The sequence below is a fragment of the Salmo trutta genome, chromosome 16 (assembly GCF_901001165.1).
Source record: "Salmo trutta chromosome 16, fSalTru1.1, whole genome shotgun sequence".
NCBI classification, from domain to species: domain Eukaryota; kingdom Metazoa; phylum Chordata; class Actinopteri; order Salmoniformes; family Salmonidae; genus Salmo; species Salmo trutta.
In genome coordinates this window covers 51,137,609-51,157,279 of record NC_042972.1, presented here as the reverse complement: position 1 = coordinate 51,157,279, position 19,671 = coordinate 51,137,609, and the positions used below count along the sequence as shown (strand labels likewise).

Sequence of the window (19,671 nt, the reverse complement as noted above, 5' to 3'; positions counted from 1 at the left end):
TACACTTCATTGCTCTGTGTGTGTGCACACAAAACTTTTATTATGATCTATTTGACATCTTATACTTGGCATGGCACACAGAATTGTCCATTTGGTCACAAAATGTCCTCTCCCATCAGTTTCAATATCTTTGCAGGTTACAGGGCTCTACTGAGACAACATATCTTATATAGATACTGGAAATGATTTCTGATTCCGTCAACCAATCAATAGACAGACTGACATAGACAACTTAATATTTCTCAAGCAGTAGAAATTGTATTATTAAGATATATTACATTGAACACTGGGGAAATGTCCACCTGAAAGGATAATATTGTATGTACAGGTTAAACATTCAAACAAAATACAGTAAATGTATCAGTTGCCTACTCTACTGTATTAGCCTGCCATCAAATAATGGACTGATATGTCTCCATCCTGTATCTTCGTGTTAATTTAAAAAAAAAGATGTACTGATTATGAAGTTATTATTATAAAGTGTATTATATTACACTTTTAATTGCAAACATACCAGTACTTTTTTTATAGGCTCTGTAACTTAATGAAGTCCAAAATGAAACAGAAACCACATTATGCATACAATAGTCAATAGTCACTTTTAGAGTGGCAAACCGCTCTGTACAATATCATCACACTGAAAGAGGCATTCATTTTGCTCTGCCATGGTAATAAAATAAACTGTTTTAAAATCTTTAGTTGTAAGACTTGACTAGTAGTAAGACATCTAGCCTGGAATATGTTTGCATTGTTGTCGCTGTAAATAGTATTCTGCGATTTGTTTTCTTTGCTTTTGACATTCTCATTTTTTTCTATGTTAGAATCATTATTTTTTTGCACTTTGAGCAAAATGTATGAAAATATATTTATAAATAACATTGTTATTACTAAACATTGTTGTATAACTTTGTTAGTACTAAAAGGTTGACCATACTTAAATCTCTAAAAAACTTAACTTCCTTCCTGAGTCTTTCTAAGAAGACTGGGATTCTAGGTTGCTTTTTGTGTGTAAAACTTTGCCTGAGATGTCAGTCTTGAGATTTGGCAATGACACACATTACAAACCACCCTTTCTCCCCCTGTGAATTGCTGAAATCTAACCCCATTTTAATTCCCTGATAATATGCCATGGAGAATCAGCAGTTTGGGCAAAATTCCAAGTGACTCCCTCAACAAATAAATAAAATGTCAAATTACCATCCAATATTTCAATGAATGTTAAAGTAGTTTTGTATATATCTTTTTTTATAGAATTTTACATGCCCCCACATCATACACATCATATGCTTTTGTCAACATACCGTATGCACTGCTTCATAATCTAGTGCAAATGACAGGCAAAGCATCAACACAGACAAAGGCAGACAACTAGGACCTCAGGGCACGTCCTGCTGCAAAACTCTGCCCTCTTCTCCCTCCACGGGGTCCCTGCGGTCCAGTGTTAAGTTTGAGGAGAGAACTCGTGGCACAGTGAAAGCTGTACATCCAATAGAAATCTCAATTTTCACTCTCTGCTTCCCTGCCTTATCCATCCCGCAGCACAGTGGTAAGACTGAGTGTCAGTCTGTGCGTGGGATGTGTTGGAGTTTCGATCCCCCGTGAGATCTATGTCCTTCCTCTTCCTTGGCTTTCACTCTCCATTCCAGGGGATTACTGCAACAGCTTTGGTACCGCAACCTGTAGGAAGAGAGGGGAGAGTGTATGGATACGGCATGCATATACAGTGTCTTCAGAAATATTCGTACCCCTTGACTTATTCCACATTTTGTTGTGTTACAGCCCAAATTTAAAATGGATTAAACAGATTTTTTTCTCACCCATCTACACACAATATCCCATACTGACAAAGGGAGAACATGTTTTCAGATATTTTAGCAAATTTATTGAAAATGAAACTAATTTACATAAGTATTTACACCCCGGAGTCAATAGTATGAGTCTTTTTCGGTAAGTCTCTAAGAGCTTTGCACACCTAGATTGTACAATATTTTAACATTATTCTTTTAAAAATTCTTCAAGCTCTGTCAAATTGATTGCTGATCATTGCTAGACAGCCATTGTCAAGTCTTGCCATAGATTTTCAAAGCAAATTTAAGTCAAAACTAACTAGACCACTCAAGAACATTCAATGTCGTCTTGGTAAGCAATGCCAGTGTAGCTTTGGCCTTGTGTTTTAGGTTATTGTCCTGCTGAAATATGAAGTATTTTCCCAGTGTCTGTTGGAAAGCAGACTGAACCAGGTTTTCCTCTAAGATTTTGCCTGTGCTTATAGCTGTTTTCTGTTTATTTTCCCCCCAAAACCCCCTAGTCCTTGCCGATGACAAGCATACCCATAACATGACGCAGCCACCACCATGCTTGACAATATTAAGAGTCGCACTCAGTGATGTGTTGTGTTGGATTTGCCCCAAACATAACGCTTTGTAATCAGGACAAAAATGTAATTTGTTTGCCATATTTTTTGCAGAATTACTTAAGTGCTTTGTTGCAAACAGGATGCATGTTTTGGAATCATTTTATTCTGTACAGGCTTCCTTCTTTTCACCCTGTTATTTAGGTTAGTATTGTGGAGTAACTATGTTGTTGTTGATCCATCCTCAGTTTTCTCATAACACAACCATTAAACTGTTTTAAAATCACCATTGGCCTCATGGTGAAATCCCTGAGAAGTTATCTTCCTCTCCGGCAACTGAGTTAGGAAGGATGCCTGTATCTTTGAAGTGACTGGATGTATTGATACACCATCCAAATCCTAATTAATAACTTCATCATGCTGAAAGAGATATTCAGCATCGGCTTAAGATTTATTTACACATCTACCAATCAGCGCCCTTCTTCGTGAGGCATTGAAAAACCTCCCTAGTCTTTGTGGTTGAATCTGTGCTTGAAAATCACTACTCGATTGAGGGATCTTACAGATAATTGTATGTGTGGGATACAGAGATGGGGTAGTTATTCAAAAATCATGTTAAACACTATTATTGAACATAGAATGAGTCCATGCAACTTATTATGGAATTTGTTAAGCACATCTTTACTCCTAAACGTATTTAGGCATGCCATAACAAAGGGGTTGAACACTTATTGACTCAAGACATTTCAGCTTTACATTTTTTATTCATTTCTAAAACATTTCTACAAACAAAATTCCACTTTGACATTATGGGGTATTGTGTGTAGATCAGTGACACAAAATCTAAATGTAATCCATTTTAAATTCAGGCTGTAACACAACAAAATGTGGAAAAAGTCAAGGGGTGTGTGAATACTTTCTGAAGTTATGTATAAATGTGTTATAATCTGTGACTGAGCATCCCTGCCAACCCTAACTCTTTCAATGTCTATCAGCAATTGATCTTTGCCCCATCTTACCTTCTTCAGTTTCTTCATATTGGCATTCCTAATGGAGTCCAGCAGTTGGTCCCTAGAGTTCGTTCCACCGGCTTTGTTGGCCTTATCATCCATCTTCCTCTGTGATGCGGGCGTCAGGGAGTTTCGCAGGGAGTCTATGTCCAGCATGGGGGGTGGAGGTGGGGGTGGGCCCCCAGGAGGAGGGGGTGGAGGAGGTCCCCCTCCAGGTCCTCTTTTTTGAGTCAACTTCGGGGAGGGCATTGGTGAGGGGTGTGGGGAGGGTTTAGGGGAAGCCTTGGGGGAAACCCTGAGGAATCCCCCAGCAGTCTTGGGCACCTCCAGCATCCCTTTCTTCTCACAGTTGGCCTGGGCCAGCTTCTGCTCCTGTAGGCGCCGCTGTCGCTGCTTGTCCATGTTGCGGCTCAGGATGTTGGTCATGGTCATGCGTGGGCCGGCCAGCTCAAAGCCGTAGCCCAGCTTCAGGAGGGTGGTGTTGTCTTTCAGTATCTTGGTCATCTCCATCTCTGTCTTGCCTCCGCAGATGTGTCTCTGGTTGTGGAAGCGCAGCTCGGTGAGTGTAGTGTTTTTCTGCAAGGCCTGGATCAGGGACATTATACCCTTGGGGGTGAGAAGGTTGGAATCCAGGTTGATGCTTGTGATAGACGTATTGGTGCGTAAGGTTCCCGCAATGGCGTAGGCCACGTGGTCATCAGCACGGCAGTTGGCCAGGGCAAAAGTCTTAATGTGGGTGTTTTTATTCAAGGCCTCTGCAAACTGGATGAGTGTTTTAGCCTTGATGACCTCCGAGTTGTTCACGTTGAGCTCTGTCATGGTGGGGTCGTTGCTGCAAACTTGCTCTATGAGGTCACTGAACATGCTGGAGTCCTCGTCTTCTTCCTCCTCTACATTGGTCTTGCTAGGTGTGCTCTTGTTCGTCACACAGTTCCCACGTTGTTCCTCACCCTTGCTGGATTTTAGTCCTTCGTTTGCATCTTTTCCCTTTTTCTCCTCTGCTTCCCTTTTCTCTTCTCTTTCCTTGTCTCTAATACTTCTCCTATCTTTCTCTTTTATACTTTCCTTACGTTTTAACCCCACATCTTTCTTATTCTCCTTCCCATCTTCTTTCGCTTTCTCCTTAGGATCTTCCTTCTCCTCTTGCTTCTCACTTCCGCTCTCCTTCTCTGTTGGCGACTTTTGTCTCTCAAGTTTCAAGTCAGACTTGTCCTTCACAGGCTTGTCCTTCTCTTCCACTCTGTTTTTTTTATCGTCTGTTTTACTCTCTTCAACCCGACTTTGCTTCTCCACAAACTTTGACACAAGTCCCCTTGTCTTGTTCTCATCTCTTTTTTTCATATCCTCTTTTCTTTCTTTTTCCTTGATCTCCTCTTTTTCCTTTTTCTCTTGTAACTTGGAGATCATTTCCTTTGTCTTATTACTGGTGCTCAACCTCTTGTCTCTTTTCTCCATAAGCTTGTTATCCTCGTTTCTCTCTCTTTCTTTGGCATCCTCTTTCTCTAAACTGTCTCTACTCTCCTGTCTCCTGAATCTGTCTCTAGCCGTTTCTTTAACATCACTGTCCCTTTTCTCCCCTCTCCTGTATTTTTCTCGAGTTGTATCCTTTAAATCACTGTCTTTACTTTCCTCTCTCCTGGATCTGTCTCTAGTTGTATCTTTCACTTCAGCGTCCTTACTCTCTTTCCTGAATCTTTCTCTAGAGGTCTCTTTCACTTCTTTGTCTTTGCTCTCCTCTCTCCTATATCTATTGGACAGGCTGACTCTGTCCTCTTTAGTGCTGTCTGGTCTTTTGTTATTTCTCTCCTCCATCTTGTTCTCTCGTTCTGTTGTGATACTTGATTGCCTTCTGATCCCCCTTCCTTCTTTCCCCTCCTGACTCAGGCCCATCTTCCTCAGGTACTCTTGTTTCCGGCTCTCCTTCTTGGGTTCCCCCTGCAGGAGAAGAAACATTACATAGGGATGTTTCCACATTAAGTGAATCTGAAAAGCATACACTTACATGACCTTCAATAATCTACACAATAATCTAAACAGTAATAGTTTTCTACTGTCAAATCCAATTAGAATGATGTGTTCTCAGTCGTAATGTGCCTCGCCTGTTATGGTCATCACTGCATGACCACCAACAGCCCTATCAACATGACTAATCATAGGCCCGTCCACCAGCTACAAATCAGTTTGTGTCCATGATGACCTAACCTTGCCGTTGCTGTTTCTAATGATTTACACAAAAACACGCATTAGTTCATTCATGTTCACTAGAAATATCCGGTATTAAAACCAGTCTTTGTTTGTACTCAACTTGTCTACGTATGAAGCGTAACTTGTTGGCACGGAGAGCACAGTACGACATAAGCTATGATATAAGACCACAGCGTGTAATGTAAACCTGACGTTAGATACCGTGTGTTTACAGTGTGCATGGGGGGAGTCTGTTAATAGTCCAGAAATACATTTGCGGAGCAGCTACTCTAAGTGTTTGATTTGTGAGCCCTTGCTCCATCTGTTTTGTTTGCTCGAGGCTGCGGCCCTGGCAGATGTTTCCTTAAAAGGCATTGAGCAGCATAGGAGCAATCAACCAAGGAATTCCATCATGCCGGGATTAAGAAGCTCCACAGGGCCCCGGATCCATCATTTGAAGTGCTCTTCTTTATACACATCCAACAGCTATCTCCTGGCTCTGTTTTTCCCTACCTGGTGGGCACTACGTCAAAAAGCTGTCAACTAAAAACTAACTAAAACTCCTATTCGACCTATAAACTACAAAGCTATACCAAAATCAGGTGACACTGTGCACAATATTGTTTTGATAACTGTATCTTTAAGCATTTTTTCTGTTTATCAAAGGGGACTTGTGCGAAGAATGTGAAAGGTATACATTAGTGTTTTTCCTGCCATAAGAACTAACAGCAGCGGAGAACAGTTTATGAACTGATGAAACCTTTTCTGACATCCAGTTGGCAGGGGAATACATTTCAGAAGTATCATTAAAATACCTGTTTAAGGAACACTTAGACATTTTTGAATTGCAATTTGTTTATCTGGTTTCCAACAGCCAGTGCTATTGACCAAAATGAGGCTTATTACCGTATAAGAGTAAGTAAGTGAAAACGGGTGGAGCTGATGTCTGTCTGAGAGGACGTGATTAACTTCCACCACTATCAGTTTTGTCAGTATCCCTGAGATTAATCATACCCTAACAAAAGAGGCAGGTAAGGGATAAACCGGGTAGAAAAACATAGGATAAACAATTAAGGTGACAGATTGTGTCAGTAAAACATCTCACAAGGTGGACTTCAGACCAACTCTGTCTCACACATAATAAACATTAACTGTGAGGGAGTTCCACTGTATGACTCTATGTTTAGTAATCATACCTCAATAGACTGTTCCTTTTGGCTGAGCTTCCCAGGACGCTCCCGGCTGTCCAGCTTAGCATCCCGGTCCCGGACAGTATTAGTGGCAGGCTGCTCTATGGCTCTTTCCTCATTGGGATCCAGGTTGGGGGCCACCAATACCTCCTTCTCTAGCTCCTCAATCTGCTCAGGGGACAGGTTGGACAAAAGGACATCCAGGTCAGGGTCCTCGCTCACCTGCCGCCCTATCCGCGTCAGTCCCCTCACCTTCCTCCTGGACATGGTTGCCTCTGGCTGGAGAAGAAAACACCCTCACAGCAGAACAGATGAAAACGGTTTGTAGCCTGTATGGTATCTCCTTTAGAAAAGTGTGCTTTCCTAGTGTAGGAGCCTGCAGAATTTCCCCATGGGCCGAAGGTGGTATCCCTCTCACTGAGAAGCCACCAGAGGCCTCAACCCTGGTGCTAAGAGGTAGGACTTGAGACTGGGCTTGCAGTCAGGGTACCAGTATGGAGTGTGTTAGTCTATCATGAAAGTTGGTCTGAAAGGCTGGGACATTCTTTGAAATCCTTTGAAACTGCATGTCCATATTTAGTGCAGGGTACATAGTCCTTTAAAGGCAATGGGAAGGGCTGAGTTTACCAGAAATGCCAAAGCATGGTATAACACAGCGCTACTTCCTCTTTCATGATTACAGCATTAGTTCAAGAGGGTTTGGTGTTCAATGAACACAGACAATGAAAAAAATGAAAAAACAATAAAAGTTGAATTTGTAGTCTTGGAAGATGTGTCTATTCTATTGAGGTGTTTTATGACATAGTTGAATGAGCTAATAACTAATAACAAGCTAATGACTACAAAATGTGAGAAAATTGTTGCAACAAAGTGCAACATTGTGTTCATAGGACATAGTTTACAATTGTATTTTTGAATGTAAAACAGATTTTTCACTTGGCTGCAAAGTATCAATTTTAAGGACATCTAGTGGTCAAAATGCTGTAGTAAAAAGTTTCACACACTCACGGTAATGATATCATTGATTCCAAGGCGACAAATCAAAAGGGTTATTTTTGTTAACTATTTGAAAGCGTACCATGCAATACACGACAGTAGTCTGCTGCATTTTACATTTCAAAGTTATAATTTATGTTATTTGAAAGAAAAAAAACATAGCACTTATTGTATTACAATGTCTTACCATCCATTAAACAACAGACAACCAACAAGTAAGAGCTGGAAACCGTTCTACTAGTAACAGATGTGATTTACGCTCTGGTAAAATGTACACAAAAAAAAGAATTGCATTCAAAATTTAGAACGTTTTTTCAATGATGTGCTTGTGAACCCTTTAGGATTTTCTGTATTTCTGCATACATTTTTACCTAAAATGTCATAATAGATGTGAACATGTGTAAACAAATAATACAAAAACAATTATACTTTAAAATTTCTTTGAGACAATTGATCCAACATTAAATTTCTTTGTTAGAAAAAGTATGTGAACCTCTAGACTAATCATCTGTATTAAGTGTATTAAAGTAGTCAAAAGTATAGTATTTGGTCCCATATTCCTAGCATGTAATGACTACATCAAGCTTGTGACTCTACAAAAACTCTGGAGGCATTTGCAGTTTGTTTTTGTCGGGTTTTGGATGATGTTCTTCCCAATAGTAACCGAATGGGGAATGGTGACTGGAGTAATTGTATTTATAATTGAGTAGATAAGACGTTTGTAACCTTCTCACTTAACATTATTCATGATCTATTCATGATCTATTCATCACCATGGTAGCATCCACATGAATGTGGAAGTGTTCAAAAACATATTTTGTTCTTACCTAAAATTAAAGTGACTCCAAAATGGCAAGCCATTCAGTTTCTGTTGGGCAAAACATAACCCAAAACAATTTCAAAACAAACTGCAAATGCATCCCAGGAGTTTATAAAGTCACAAACTTGATGTAGTCACTGCATGCCAGGAATATGGGACCAAATACTCAACTTTTGACTACTTTAATCCACTTAATTCAGATGATTCGTCTAGAGGTTCACATACTTTTTCCAACAAAGAAATGTAATGTTGGATAAATTTCCTCAATAAAGAAATTAAAGGGTACAATTGTTTTTTTGGGTTATTTGTTTAAAATCAGGGTCGACTTGATCTATTAGTAAGACTTAGGTGAAGATCTGATCACATTCTAGGTCAAATGTATGTAGAAATTCTAAACAGTTCAAACGTTCTCTCCCCACCGTACGTACACTTTACATGTTGACAATAAATATTACAGTGATCCAATTCAAATAATAAAATATCAATAGGGTTTATAAATACGAGTATGCCACTGTTTTACATTGACACTTTTAAACACTGGCTGGCCAAGAAGAATCTGTATATCTATTGCATGATTGCTTCATCCTTCCTCTCTGAACAAATATGCTAAAATCCTCAATATTATTCAATAGAAAAATCTATTAAGAATCTCAGGGTGGGTAAAATAGAATGTCACCTTATCCAACACATTTGACCTGGGACGAGCCTTTCGGTGGTTACTAATAGTAAACTGCGCAACATGCTCAACACGTCAGGTTCTACTGTACAGTTCAGACGTCCTACAAGGTGCGCAACGACGGCTCAGAGAAAAATACCCTAACCATAAATAAAACAGTGTAAGGAAATGCTCCAAGCATTTCATGGTAAAAAATATGTCTAAAAAGTTGTGTCTGTTACAATAATGAGAAAGACATGTTAAAATACTGTTTCCAAATTATGTCTCGAAATTGTTTCTTGAATTCACGACGACACAAGGCTCAGATTTGTCATTTAAGTTAAATATCGGCTGGATATATTACTGAAAATGAACATTTACACAGATCCCACTAATAAATAAACGTATTTGTGACAACTGAGTACCATGACACATTGGGATGTAGCAGAACATGTACTGTCTGACTGACATTCTAATATAAATAAAGGAAAGGTTAATCTATTACAGAAGACAAGCTGAGCATGAGATAACAAAGAAATCCCCACAGAGAGCTGACTAAAGGGGTCCGACAGAGCGAGAGGAGCCGTCAACTCTTCTGAGCATCCTGACTTTTATACAACAGATAAGAGTCAACCAGCTCTCATACACACCCTGTTATCTGCAGGTATGACCCTCGCTCTGTCCACTACCGGACTAAAGCCAAGCAAACATTTGAAAACAGATGTTCACCATTCCTCAAGTCAAATGTCTTAAGCAGAGAATTAATGTCAAACAAAGCATGTGACCTTGTAGAATGTAGTTTTGGGTTACACTAATTGCGAGGGATAGATATCAGAGTAAGTGCATGGATGAAGGATGCAGGTTGGTTACCTCACTTGGAATGGGCGCGGCATTTTCCACATTAGACTGTCAGTGGGAATCAAGTTCAGTGTCAGGACAGACAGGAGAACCCAACTCAGCATATGCTCTGTTCCTTTAAAGGATGTAGAAAATAAAGGAGAATAAAGTGCCTCTGGTTATCTTTCACTGGGCAACCGCTACGAGAGCCGGAGCCACGGTCGCCTTCTCTTCTTGACGCAGTCCTTACTTTGTTTCTCCTCTCCTCTCCATGTACAGTACTTGCTTTCATCCCATCAGTGACCGGGGTGGGGAGTGTACTGTGGCGGGGAGTAAGGAGGGGGTGCTGCAACACACAACAGTAAGAGCTTAACTATGACATAGAATACAATATCTGTCTTTTTCTAAAAAAAAAATGTGCTTCATGATTTTGTTTACTCTTCAGACATTGATATTGCATTAGTCTACAAATCACATCACTCAGTAGTGATAATAAAGGTGTTTCAGGTTGCCCTCTTACCTCCCTGAGGGTAGCCAGGGTCTGCCATGGGGTACGGGGGGAACGGCCCGGGTTGCATCATGGGGTATGGCTGGGGCATGCCAGAATACTGAGGTGCCATTGGGTAACCAGGGTGCTGATAATCAGGATGTCCCATCACCAGCGGCTTGCCATAAGCGTCATACATGGGCTCCACAGGGTAGCTGGCCATTGGGATGTGCTGGGCTGAGGTTGAAGCATACAGAGCTTCCTTATCATTGAGTCAATATGGAAATACAGTGATGATCGCACTAATTCAATGAATCCCCACCCCCATTTTCGCCTTTTAAAAAGTCCCAAATTCTTTTCACGTTATAACTACGTCTGACATTATAACATTCAAAAGCAGGCGGACTTAAAACCCTTCCCAACTGCAATTCCAAATGACACTTTTGCCAAAAACACCACATTATATACACACATCATCTATCATATTAACACATTCTGTTAACAAAAATCCATCATGGTACCGTCATAGGGAGTCCTGCCACGCTGCTGTCGTTGCTGGTAAAGGTAACAGCAGGAACACATGAAGCAGCACACCATGGTAGCAATGATAGCCACGAAGAGCAGGATGGACGAAGCAATACCAGCGATGGTGGTAGGGCTAGGAGAGGAAGGGAGGGGAAAACACCTCAGACTCTTTCTAAAAGCTTCCACAGAGTAATATCAACACATTATCTACTTCATTCTAACATTAAGTGCAAAAGTATCAATATAGCAATTACCAACTGTTTCATCCACAGAGTTACCCTGCGACCCCCACAGTTCCAGGGTTCATAAACAGCTATCCAGTCCCATCTCTGCCTCAGCTCAGCTATTCACAAAGCGTCTCATAGTATAGGGGTGCTGTTCTAGGATCAGTTTGACCTTTTAGATCATAATGAATACGATTACATGGTCAGAGGTGACTGATCCTAGATCAGCACTCTTAATCTGAGAAGCGTTATGAATTGTATTTGTCACATGATTCGTAAACAACAGGTGAAGGCTAACAGTGAAATGCTTCCTTAAGGGCCCGTTATAACAATGGAGAAATAAAACAGAGAAATAATAGAAAAGTAATAACAGATAATAATACAATGAATAAATACACAATGAGTAACGATAACTTGGTACGGGGTACCAGTACCGAGTCGATGTGCAGGGGTATGAGGTAGTTGAGGTAGATATGTACAGTTGAAGTTGGAAGTTTCCATACACCTTAGCCAAATACATTTAAACTCAGTTTTTCACAATTCCTGACATTTAATCCTAGTAAAAATTCCCTGTCTTAGGTCAGTCAGGATCACCACTTTATTTTAAGAATGTGAAATGTCAGAATAATAGAAGAGAATGATTTATTTCAGCTTTTATTTCTTTCATCACATTCCCAGTGGGTCAGAAGTTTACATACACTCAATTAGTATTTGGTAGCTTTGCCTTTAAACTGTTTAACTTGGGTAAAATGTTTTGGGTAGCCTTCCACAAGCTTCCCAAAATAAGTTGGGTGAATTTTGGCCCATTCCTCCTGACAGAGCTGGTGTAACTGAGTCAGGTTTGTAGGCCTCCTTGCTCGCACACACTTTTTCAGTTCTCCCCACACATGTTCTATAGGATTGAGGTCAGGGCTTTGTGATGGCCACTCCAATACCTTGACTTTGTTGTCCTTAAGCCATTTTGCCACAACTTTGGAAGTATGCTTGGGGTCATTGTCCATTTGGAAGACCCATTTGCGACCAAACTTTAACTTCCTGACTGATGTCTAGAGATGTTGCTTCAATATATCCACATAATCTTCCTTCTTCATGATGCTATCTATTTTGTGAAGTGCACCAGTCCCTCCTGCAGCAAAGCACCCCCACAACATAATGCTGCCACCCCCGTGCTTCACGGTTGGGATGGTGTTCTTCGGCTTGCAAGCTTCCCCCTTTTTCCTCCAAACATAACGATGATCATTATGGCCAAACAGTTCAATTTTTGTTTCATCAGACCAGAGGACATTTCTCCAAAAAGTACGATCTTTGTCCCCATGTGCAGTTGCAAACCGTAGTCTGGCTTTTTTATGGCGGTTTGGAGCAGTGGCTTCTTCCTTGCTGAGCGGCCTTTCAGGTTATGTCGATATAGGACTCGTTTTACTGTGGATATAGATACTTTGTACCTGTTTCCTCCAGCATCTTCACAAGGTCCTTTGCTATTGTTCTGGGATTGATTTGCACTTTTCGCACCAAAGTACGTTCATCTCTAGGAGACAGAACGCGTCTCCTTCCTGAGCGGCATGACGACTGCATGGTCCCATGGTGTTTATACTTGCGCACTATTGTTTGTACAGATGAACGTGGTACCGTCAGGCATTTGGAAATTGCTCCCAAGGATGAACCACACTTGTGGAGGTCTACAATTGTTTTTCTGAGGTCTTGGTTGATTTCTTTTGATTTTCCAATGATGTCAAGCAAAGAGGCATTGAGTTTAAAGGTAGGCCTTGAAATACATCCACAGGTACACCTCCAATTGACTCAAATGATGTCAATTAGCCTATCAGAAGCTTCTAAAGCCATGACATCATTTTCTGGAATTTTCCAAGCTGTTTAAAGGCACAGTCAACTTAGTGTATGTAAACTTCTGACCCACTGGAATTGTGATACAGTGAATTATAAGTGAAATAATCTGTCTGTAAACAATTGTTGGAAAAATGAATTGTGTCATGCATAAAGTAGATGTCCTATCCGACTAGCTAAAATTATAGTTTGTTAACAAGAAATTTGTGGAGTGGTTGAAAAACGAGTTTTAATGACTCCAACCTAAGTGTATGTAAACTTCAGAGTTCGACTGTACATATAACTAGGAATAGAGTGATTAGGTAACAGGATAGATAATAAACAGTAGCAGCAGCATATGTGATGAGTCAAAACAGTTAGTGCAAAAAGGGTCAATGCAAATAATAAATAGTTAACCAAATTGCTATCCAGACTAACTATTTAGTCTTATCGCTGGGGGGAGGGGAGGGTGTACAGGGTTCTGTTGGTTCCAGACTTGGTGCACCCTCTGTAGCGCCTTGCGGTCGGATGCCAAGCAGAGTCCATACCAAGCGGTGATGCAGCCAGTCAAGATGCTCTCAAATGTGCAGCTGTATAATTTGAGGATCTAAGGGCCCATGCCAAATCGTTTTAACCTGCTGAGGGGGAAGAGGCGTTGTTATGCCCTCTTCAGGACTGTGTTGGTGTGTTAGGACCATGAGAGATCCTTAGTGATGTGGACACCGAGGAACTTCAAGCTCTCGACCCGCTGCACTACAGCCCTGTCGATGTGAATGGGGGAATGCTCGGCCCTCCCTTTCCTGTAGTCCATGATCAGTTCCTTCGTCTTGATGACTTTGAGGGAGAAGTTGTTGTCCTGGCACCACCACACTGCCAGATCTCTGACCTCCCGTAACATACACTGAACAAAAATATAAACACAACATGTAAAGTGTTGGTCCTATGCTTCATGAGCGAAAATAAAATATCCCAGAAATGTTCCATATGCACAAAAAGCTTACTTCTCTCAAATTGTGCACACAAATGTGTTTACATCCCTGTTATTGAGCATTTTTCCTTTGCCAAGATAATACATCCTCCTGACAGGTATGGCATGGAAAGAAGCTGATTAAAACTGCATGACCATTACACAGGTGCACCTTGTGCTGGGGACACTAAAAGGCCACTCTAAAATGTGCAGCTCTGTGGGAGTGTGCAATTAGCATGCTGACTGCAGGAATGTCGACCAGAGCTGTTGCCAGAGAATTGGATGTTAATTTCTCTACCATAATTGTTGTTTTACTGAATTTGGCAGTACGTCCAACCGGCCTCACAACCGCACACCACATGTATGGCATCGTGTGGGCGAGCAGTTTGCTGATGTCATCGTTGTGAACAGAATGCCCTATTGTGGGGTTATGGTATGGGCAGGCATAAGCTACGGACAACGAACACAATTGCATTTTATCAATGGCAATTTGAATACCTTCACAAGATCCTGATGCCCATTGTTGTGCCATTCATCCACCACCTCATGCTTCAGCATGATAATGCACGGCCCCATATCGCAAGGATCTGTACACAATTCCTGGAAGCTAGATATTCCATGGCCTGCATACTCACTAGACATGTCACCCATTGAGCATGTTTGGGATGCTCTGGATCGACATATACGACAGTGTGTTCCAGTTCTCGCCAATATCCAGCAACTTCGCACAGCCATTGAAGAGGAGTGGGACAACATTCAACAGGCCACAACCAACAGCCTTATATGAACTGTAACTCAGCAAAATCGTAGAAATTGTTGCATGTTGCGTTTATATTTATGTTCAGTATAGTAGGTGCAGATGATTCTTCTGCTTCACCTTAACGGTGTTTTCAAACTGGGTCATGTTCAGTAGGACAAACGGAAAGCAAAAACAACGAGTCAAAGACAAGTTAAAGGCCTCCCGAGTGGCGCAGTGGACTAAGGCACTGCATTGCAGTGCTAGCTGTGCCACTAGAGATCCTGGTTCGAGTCCAGGCTCTGTCGCAGCCGGCTGCGACCGGGAGACCCATGGGGCGGCGCACAACTGGCTCAGCGTCATCCGGGTAAGGGGAGGGTTTGGCCGGCAGGGATGTCCTTGTCCCATTGCGCACTAGCGACTCCTGTGGCGGGCCGGGCGGAGTGCACGCTGACACGGTCGCCAGGTGTACGGTGTTTCCTCCGACACATTGGTGTGTCTGGCTTCCAGGTTAAGTGGGCATTGTGTCAAGAAGCAGTGCGGCTTGGTCGGGTCATGTTTCGGAGGACGCATGGCTCTCGACCTTCGCCTCTCCCGAGTCCGTACGGGAGTTGCTGCGATGAGACAAGACTGTAACTACCGTTTGGATATCACGAAATTGGGGAGAAAAAGTACCTCCATAGTACCTCCATTCACTCCAAGGTAAAATACATTTAAAAAATCTAAACATTTTCTCCCTACTGGAAACCACCCTAATCTCCAGTTGGGTGTGACTGATCCCAGCGTGGTCAGTGGTGTTAAGTGATGATGAAAGCTTTTTATGGTGTGAAAGAAATCTGCAGTGTTGTGTCCTCTCAGATGCAAGATCACTTACCTCAACATTACACCAATCCCCGAGAGGGAATACAGAGTGACCACTAAACTGTATTGATACATGCCCAGCTAGCACACTGGATCTGGGCCGATTCCGGCTGAGAGTTGGTGCACTCGGCTGAGAGTCAGACTCGGCCGACGTCATGTGGCCCGAGTGGGCCACCTTCGGCAGTATTACTTATGGCTAGGATGCGGGGATTGAGCTCGGGCCGATTCCAGTGTGAGTTATCTGGCCCAAATGTATTACTTGGGGCTCGGGCCGATTGGGGCTACTCTCTGGCAGTAGATTTATATAATTAACATTTCGTAAAATATTTTTTTTCTCTCCATATTTTCCTCATTGTTTCTGTAATCAGAAAATACAATTAACATTTTAAAGAAATTATTTAAGAGTCCTGTGTAGTATTTTAGTATTTTGATACTTTGTGCAAGGCAAATGATAAGCATTAAAAACTTTGTGGATGGAACCTCCCGAGTGGCGCAGCGGTCACTGCATCGCAGTACAAACTGTGTTTCTACAGATGCTCGTTCGAGACCCGTGCCCGGCTGCGCCCGGGAGACCTATGAGGCGATGCACAATTGGCCCAGCGTCGTCTGAGTTAGTGGAGGGTTTGGCCAGCCGGGATGTCCTTGTCCAATCACGCTGTAGAGACTCCTGTGGCGAGCTAGATGCATGCACGCTGACACGGTCACCAGGTGTATGGTGTTTCCTCCAGCACAAAATGTTTTTTTTTGTGGATGGGTTTATTTGTATGTATAAAATGTATAGTAGTAATATTTAAAATTACTAAAATTGGGTAATTTTGTATACATTTATTTAAATTTGCATCTGGCCACTTCTGGGGGGATTCTGGTAAAATGCTGGCAAAGTCTGCTGAATTCAGGTAGACGGAAACGATGTACTTGGGCCGATTCTGGGCAGTCATTCATTTTGATTCCGGCCGAGTCTGACACCCGATTCCGGGCCGATTCAATTAGTTCCGGCCCCCCCGGAAGAGGGCCGCTTCTGAGCGGTTTCTCAGAGAGAAATATAGTGCTGAGGGTAGCAATGTAATCAATTAGCAAAATATGACCAATGTGTACTCTGACGTTCAGTGAGCCAGTCACGCAAACACACACACCTGAACTGGGAGAGCATGCAGCGCTTCTGCTCCCTCTCAGTGATCCGCTTGAGGCCGTCCAGGCAACAGTAGCGCTTGTGGCAATTCCCACAACAGAAGGACATCAGGGGACAGGGGACACCGTTGTGCCACGTGCCATTCTTATCCACGTACCACAAGCAGTCATCAGTGGCACCCACTGCAGATACAGACAAGGATAAACAGACAGAGGCAGACAGACAGATTCAGAAGGGTGGACTTACAGAGGCAAAAGAAAGCTGATTACACTTGAGACTACTCAGTGGAAATAATATATTTAGTAAGACACCAAACAGCCCATTGGCTACATCTCAACACATAATTACTGTGTAATTACACTTGGAGGTTGAAGAATGTCACAGTAAAAATGTTCAGTGGTTATAGGCATTAGGCTGTCCTGTAGGGCCTGATGCTATACATAGGCCAGGTGCATTCGACTCTGACCCTACGAGATCCGGAGCCTGCTGGGTTTCTGTTCTACCTGATAATTAATTGCACACACCTGGTGTACCAGGTCTAAATCAGTCCCTGATTGGAGGGAACAAATAAAAATTGCAGTGGAACTGGCTTCAAGGTCCAGAGTTGAGTTTGAGGGTAGAACAGAAACCGAGCAGGCTCCGGATCTCGTAGGGTCAGAGTTGAATGCACCTGACGGACATATAGCATCAGGCCCAACAGGCCAGCCTAATGCATATAACCACTGAACATTTTTACTGTGACATTCTTCAACCTCCAAGTGTAATTACACAGTAATTATGTGTTGAGATGTAGCCAATGGGCTGTTTGGTGTCTCACTAAATATATTAATTCCACTGAGTAGTCTCAAGTGTAATCAGCCATGTCACAGTTGTAAATGAGAACTTGTTCTCAACTGGCCTACCTGGTTAAATAAAGGTGAAATAAATAAAAACGTTATAGGTAATTATGCCACTTGCATAGGTGCCCCACTACCTCCCAACCCATACTAGGACGATCCTGCTTCATTAATGTAATTTCCTTCTGGTCTAAGGGACTACAGATTAATCAACTAGAGATGTGTTGGTTCGCAAACTAACAGCTCTTTTAAGAACGTCGGGAACCGAATAGCATCGGTGAAAGAGCCGTTCATTTGGCTCCCTCATTTTACATAGTTACTACTGCTTCGAGCTCAAAACAACGATTACTTGCAGATAAGTTACAATTATCTAAAGAAGGTGAATCCTCACTACATAAACAGTAAATAGTGAGGAGAGCGAATCATTCTGGTCCACGCTCATTTTTGTAATTCCTTAAAAATACAAAATAAATTATGCAGGTGATCTAATCATTTCTCCGGACCAAATAAATACGTGAACTCGCATTTCACGATCTGACATAACGGTAGCCTACTTCTGGGGCTTTACTTTAGAGATCTGCACATTTTCTTTGGTCCTAGATCGATTTTGAACGAAAAGCCATTCGGGAGCCAAATGAGACGGCTCTTTTACGTGAAGCGAGCCAAATAGGCCGGCTCACCGAAAATACTCGGAATGCCCATCACCAGAACCAACTACAAAGGAATCTGAGCCCATGTCATATGAAAGTATGTTCATTTAAATGAGGTCAGTCCCCATTTAGTGCAATATACTGTATATATAATTAAATGAATAATGTAACAGTCAATGGATTGATCAATTGATTTCGTGTATCGAATCAAATTAAAATGTGATGTTTCCCTGATCACGTCTGCCAATTATTTATTGTTTTGACACCACTGGGTTCTAATAGGGGTTAGACTATTTTGTGATTAATAAACATTATGCATACTTAATGAACGGTACATCTATCCGAGATAAAATGACCAAATATAGGCCAGAATAACAGTTGTCTATGTAGGCGTGAGACTATTTGGCTATCGTGCGTTTCGCATTTCATTTGAGACAACCATGGAAATCCTTGAATAAATAAAACAACAAAACATACATAAAGGTCTCTAATAAATATAGGTGACACAGCCGGAAAAAAAGGCATTATGTCTGGAAACCCCTTAGAACGTAGAGGCGTTATCTGGATACATTAGCCCGATGTCTCTAGTGGATTCGTCTACCGTTACAATTTACGGATACATTCTTGCAACACGTGTAAATTGTATCCAGAAATGTAGCGCAGTGCCGCGGCCTGTTCGACAAACCAAGCACCATCGTCGAGACTTACCCTGCCAGGAGTAGAGGAGGACGGTCATCACTGGCAGAGCCATAGCGATAAGGGACATTTTGCCTACTGTGAACATACTGTCCAAAATGATGAAAAAGTCGATTTTCGAGCAAAACCACGGGCAGCTTTAAAAGCTATTTTGCTCCATACGCCGCTGCAAATAATACTCTCTCTATAATCATGCTCTAGTTGTGGAACTACATGACAGACGGGAGGGAATGAGGTTAGTGATCAACAAGATCTGGGTAGAATGACACATCGCCTGTGACGCTGTTCACCCAGGGGTCAGATGAGACCAATGAGATTCCTTAGCGCCTCCTCGGCCTCCTGGTGGAAATAATACACTGCACATTATTCCAACTGGCATTTTTAGAAGATAGGATGCGTTGCGGTCTACAGCACACAGGACCTGAGAACCCTCTTGTTGCGTTTCAGTGACAGCTGAGCTGACTATTACTAATTTGAATACAGCATACCACCTAAAAGTAAGTTCTCCTAGGCAGGTAGTTTACAGAACAAAAAATCTGTATTTCCAGTACAATGGTTGTTTTATATCCAATCCTCAAAATGGTGTTCTTCCAATTCATTCAGGTGTCACATTTTTTGATTATTGATGCAAATTATTAATAAATGCAATCACAAAAAAAAATAAAAAAATAGTAATAACTATCCTGCATTTGCCCTT

At 41.8% G+C, this 19,671-nt stretch overlaps 2 protein-coding genes across 2 annotated transcripts; both read right to left on the bottom strand.

Moving 5' to 3' along the window:
• LOC115150980 (leiomodin-1) lies at positions 1-7,626 on the bottom strand. The gene is made up of 3 exons (XM_029694861.1): positions 6,744-7,626; positions 3,373-5,298; positions 1-1,677 (listed from the first exon to the last, which is right to left on the bottom strand). Exons 1-3 carry the CDS (start codon positions 7,002-7,004, stop codon positions 1,651-1,653), a joined length of 2,214 nt encoding a protein of 737 aa, XP_029550721.1. The 5' UTR covers positions 7,005-7,626; the 3' UTR covers positions 1-1,650.
• Positions 7,627-7,842: 216 nt separating this feature from the next.
• On the bottom strand, positions 7,843-19,287 carry LOC115150981 (protein shisa-4). The gene is made up of 5 exons (XM_029694862.1): positions 18,987-19,287; positions 16,797-16,974; positions 11,054-11,190; positions 10,566-10,769; positions 7,843-10,391 (listed from the first exon to the last, which is right to left on the bottom strand). The coding sequence occupies exons 1-5, from the start codon at positions 19,060-19,062 to the stop codon at positions 10,342-10,344; spliced, it is 645 nt and encodes a 214-aa protein (XP_029550722.1). The 5' UTR covers positions 19,063-19,287; the 3' UTR covers positions 7,843-10,341.
• Positions 19,288-19,671: the final 384 nt, after the last annotated feature.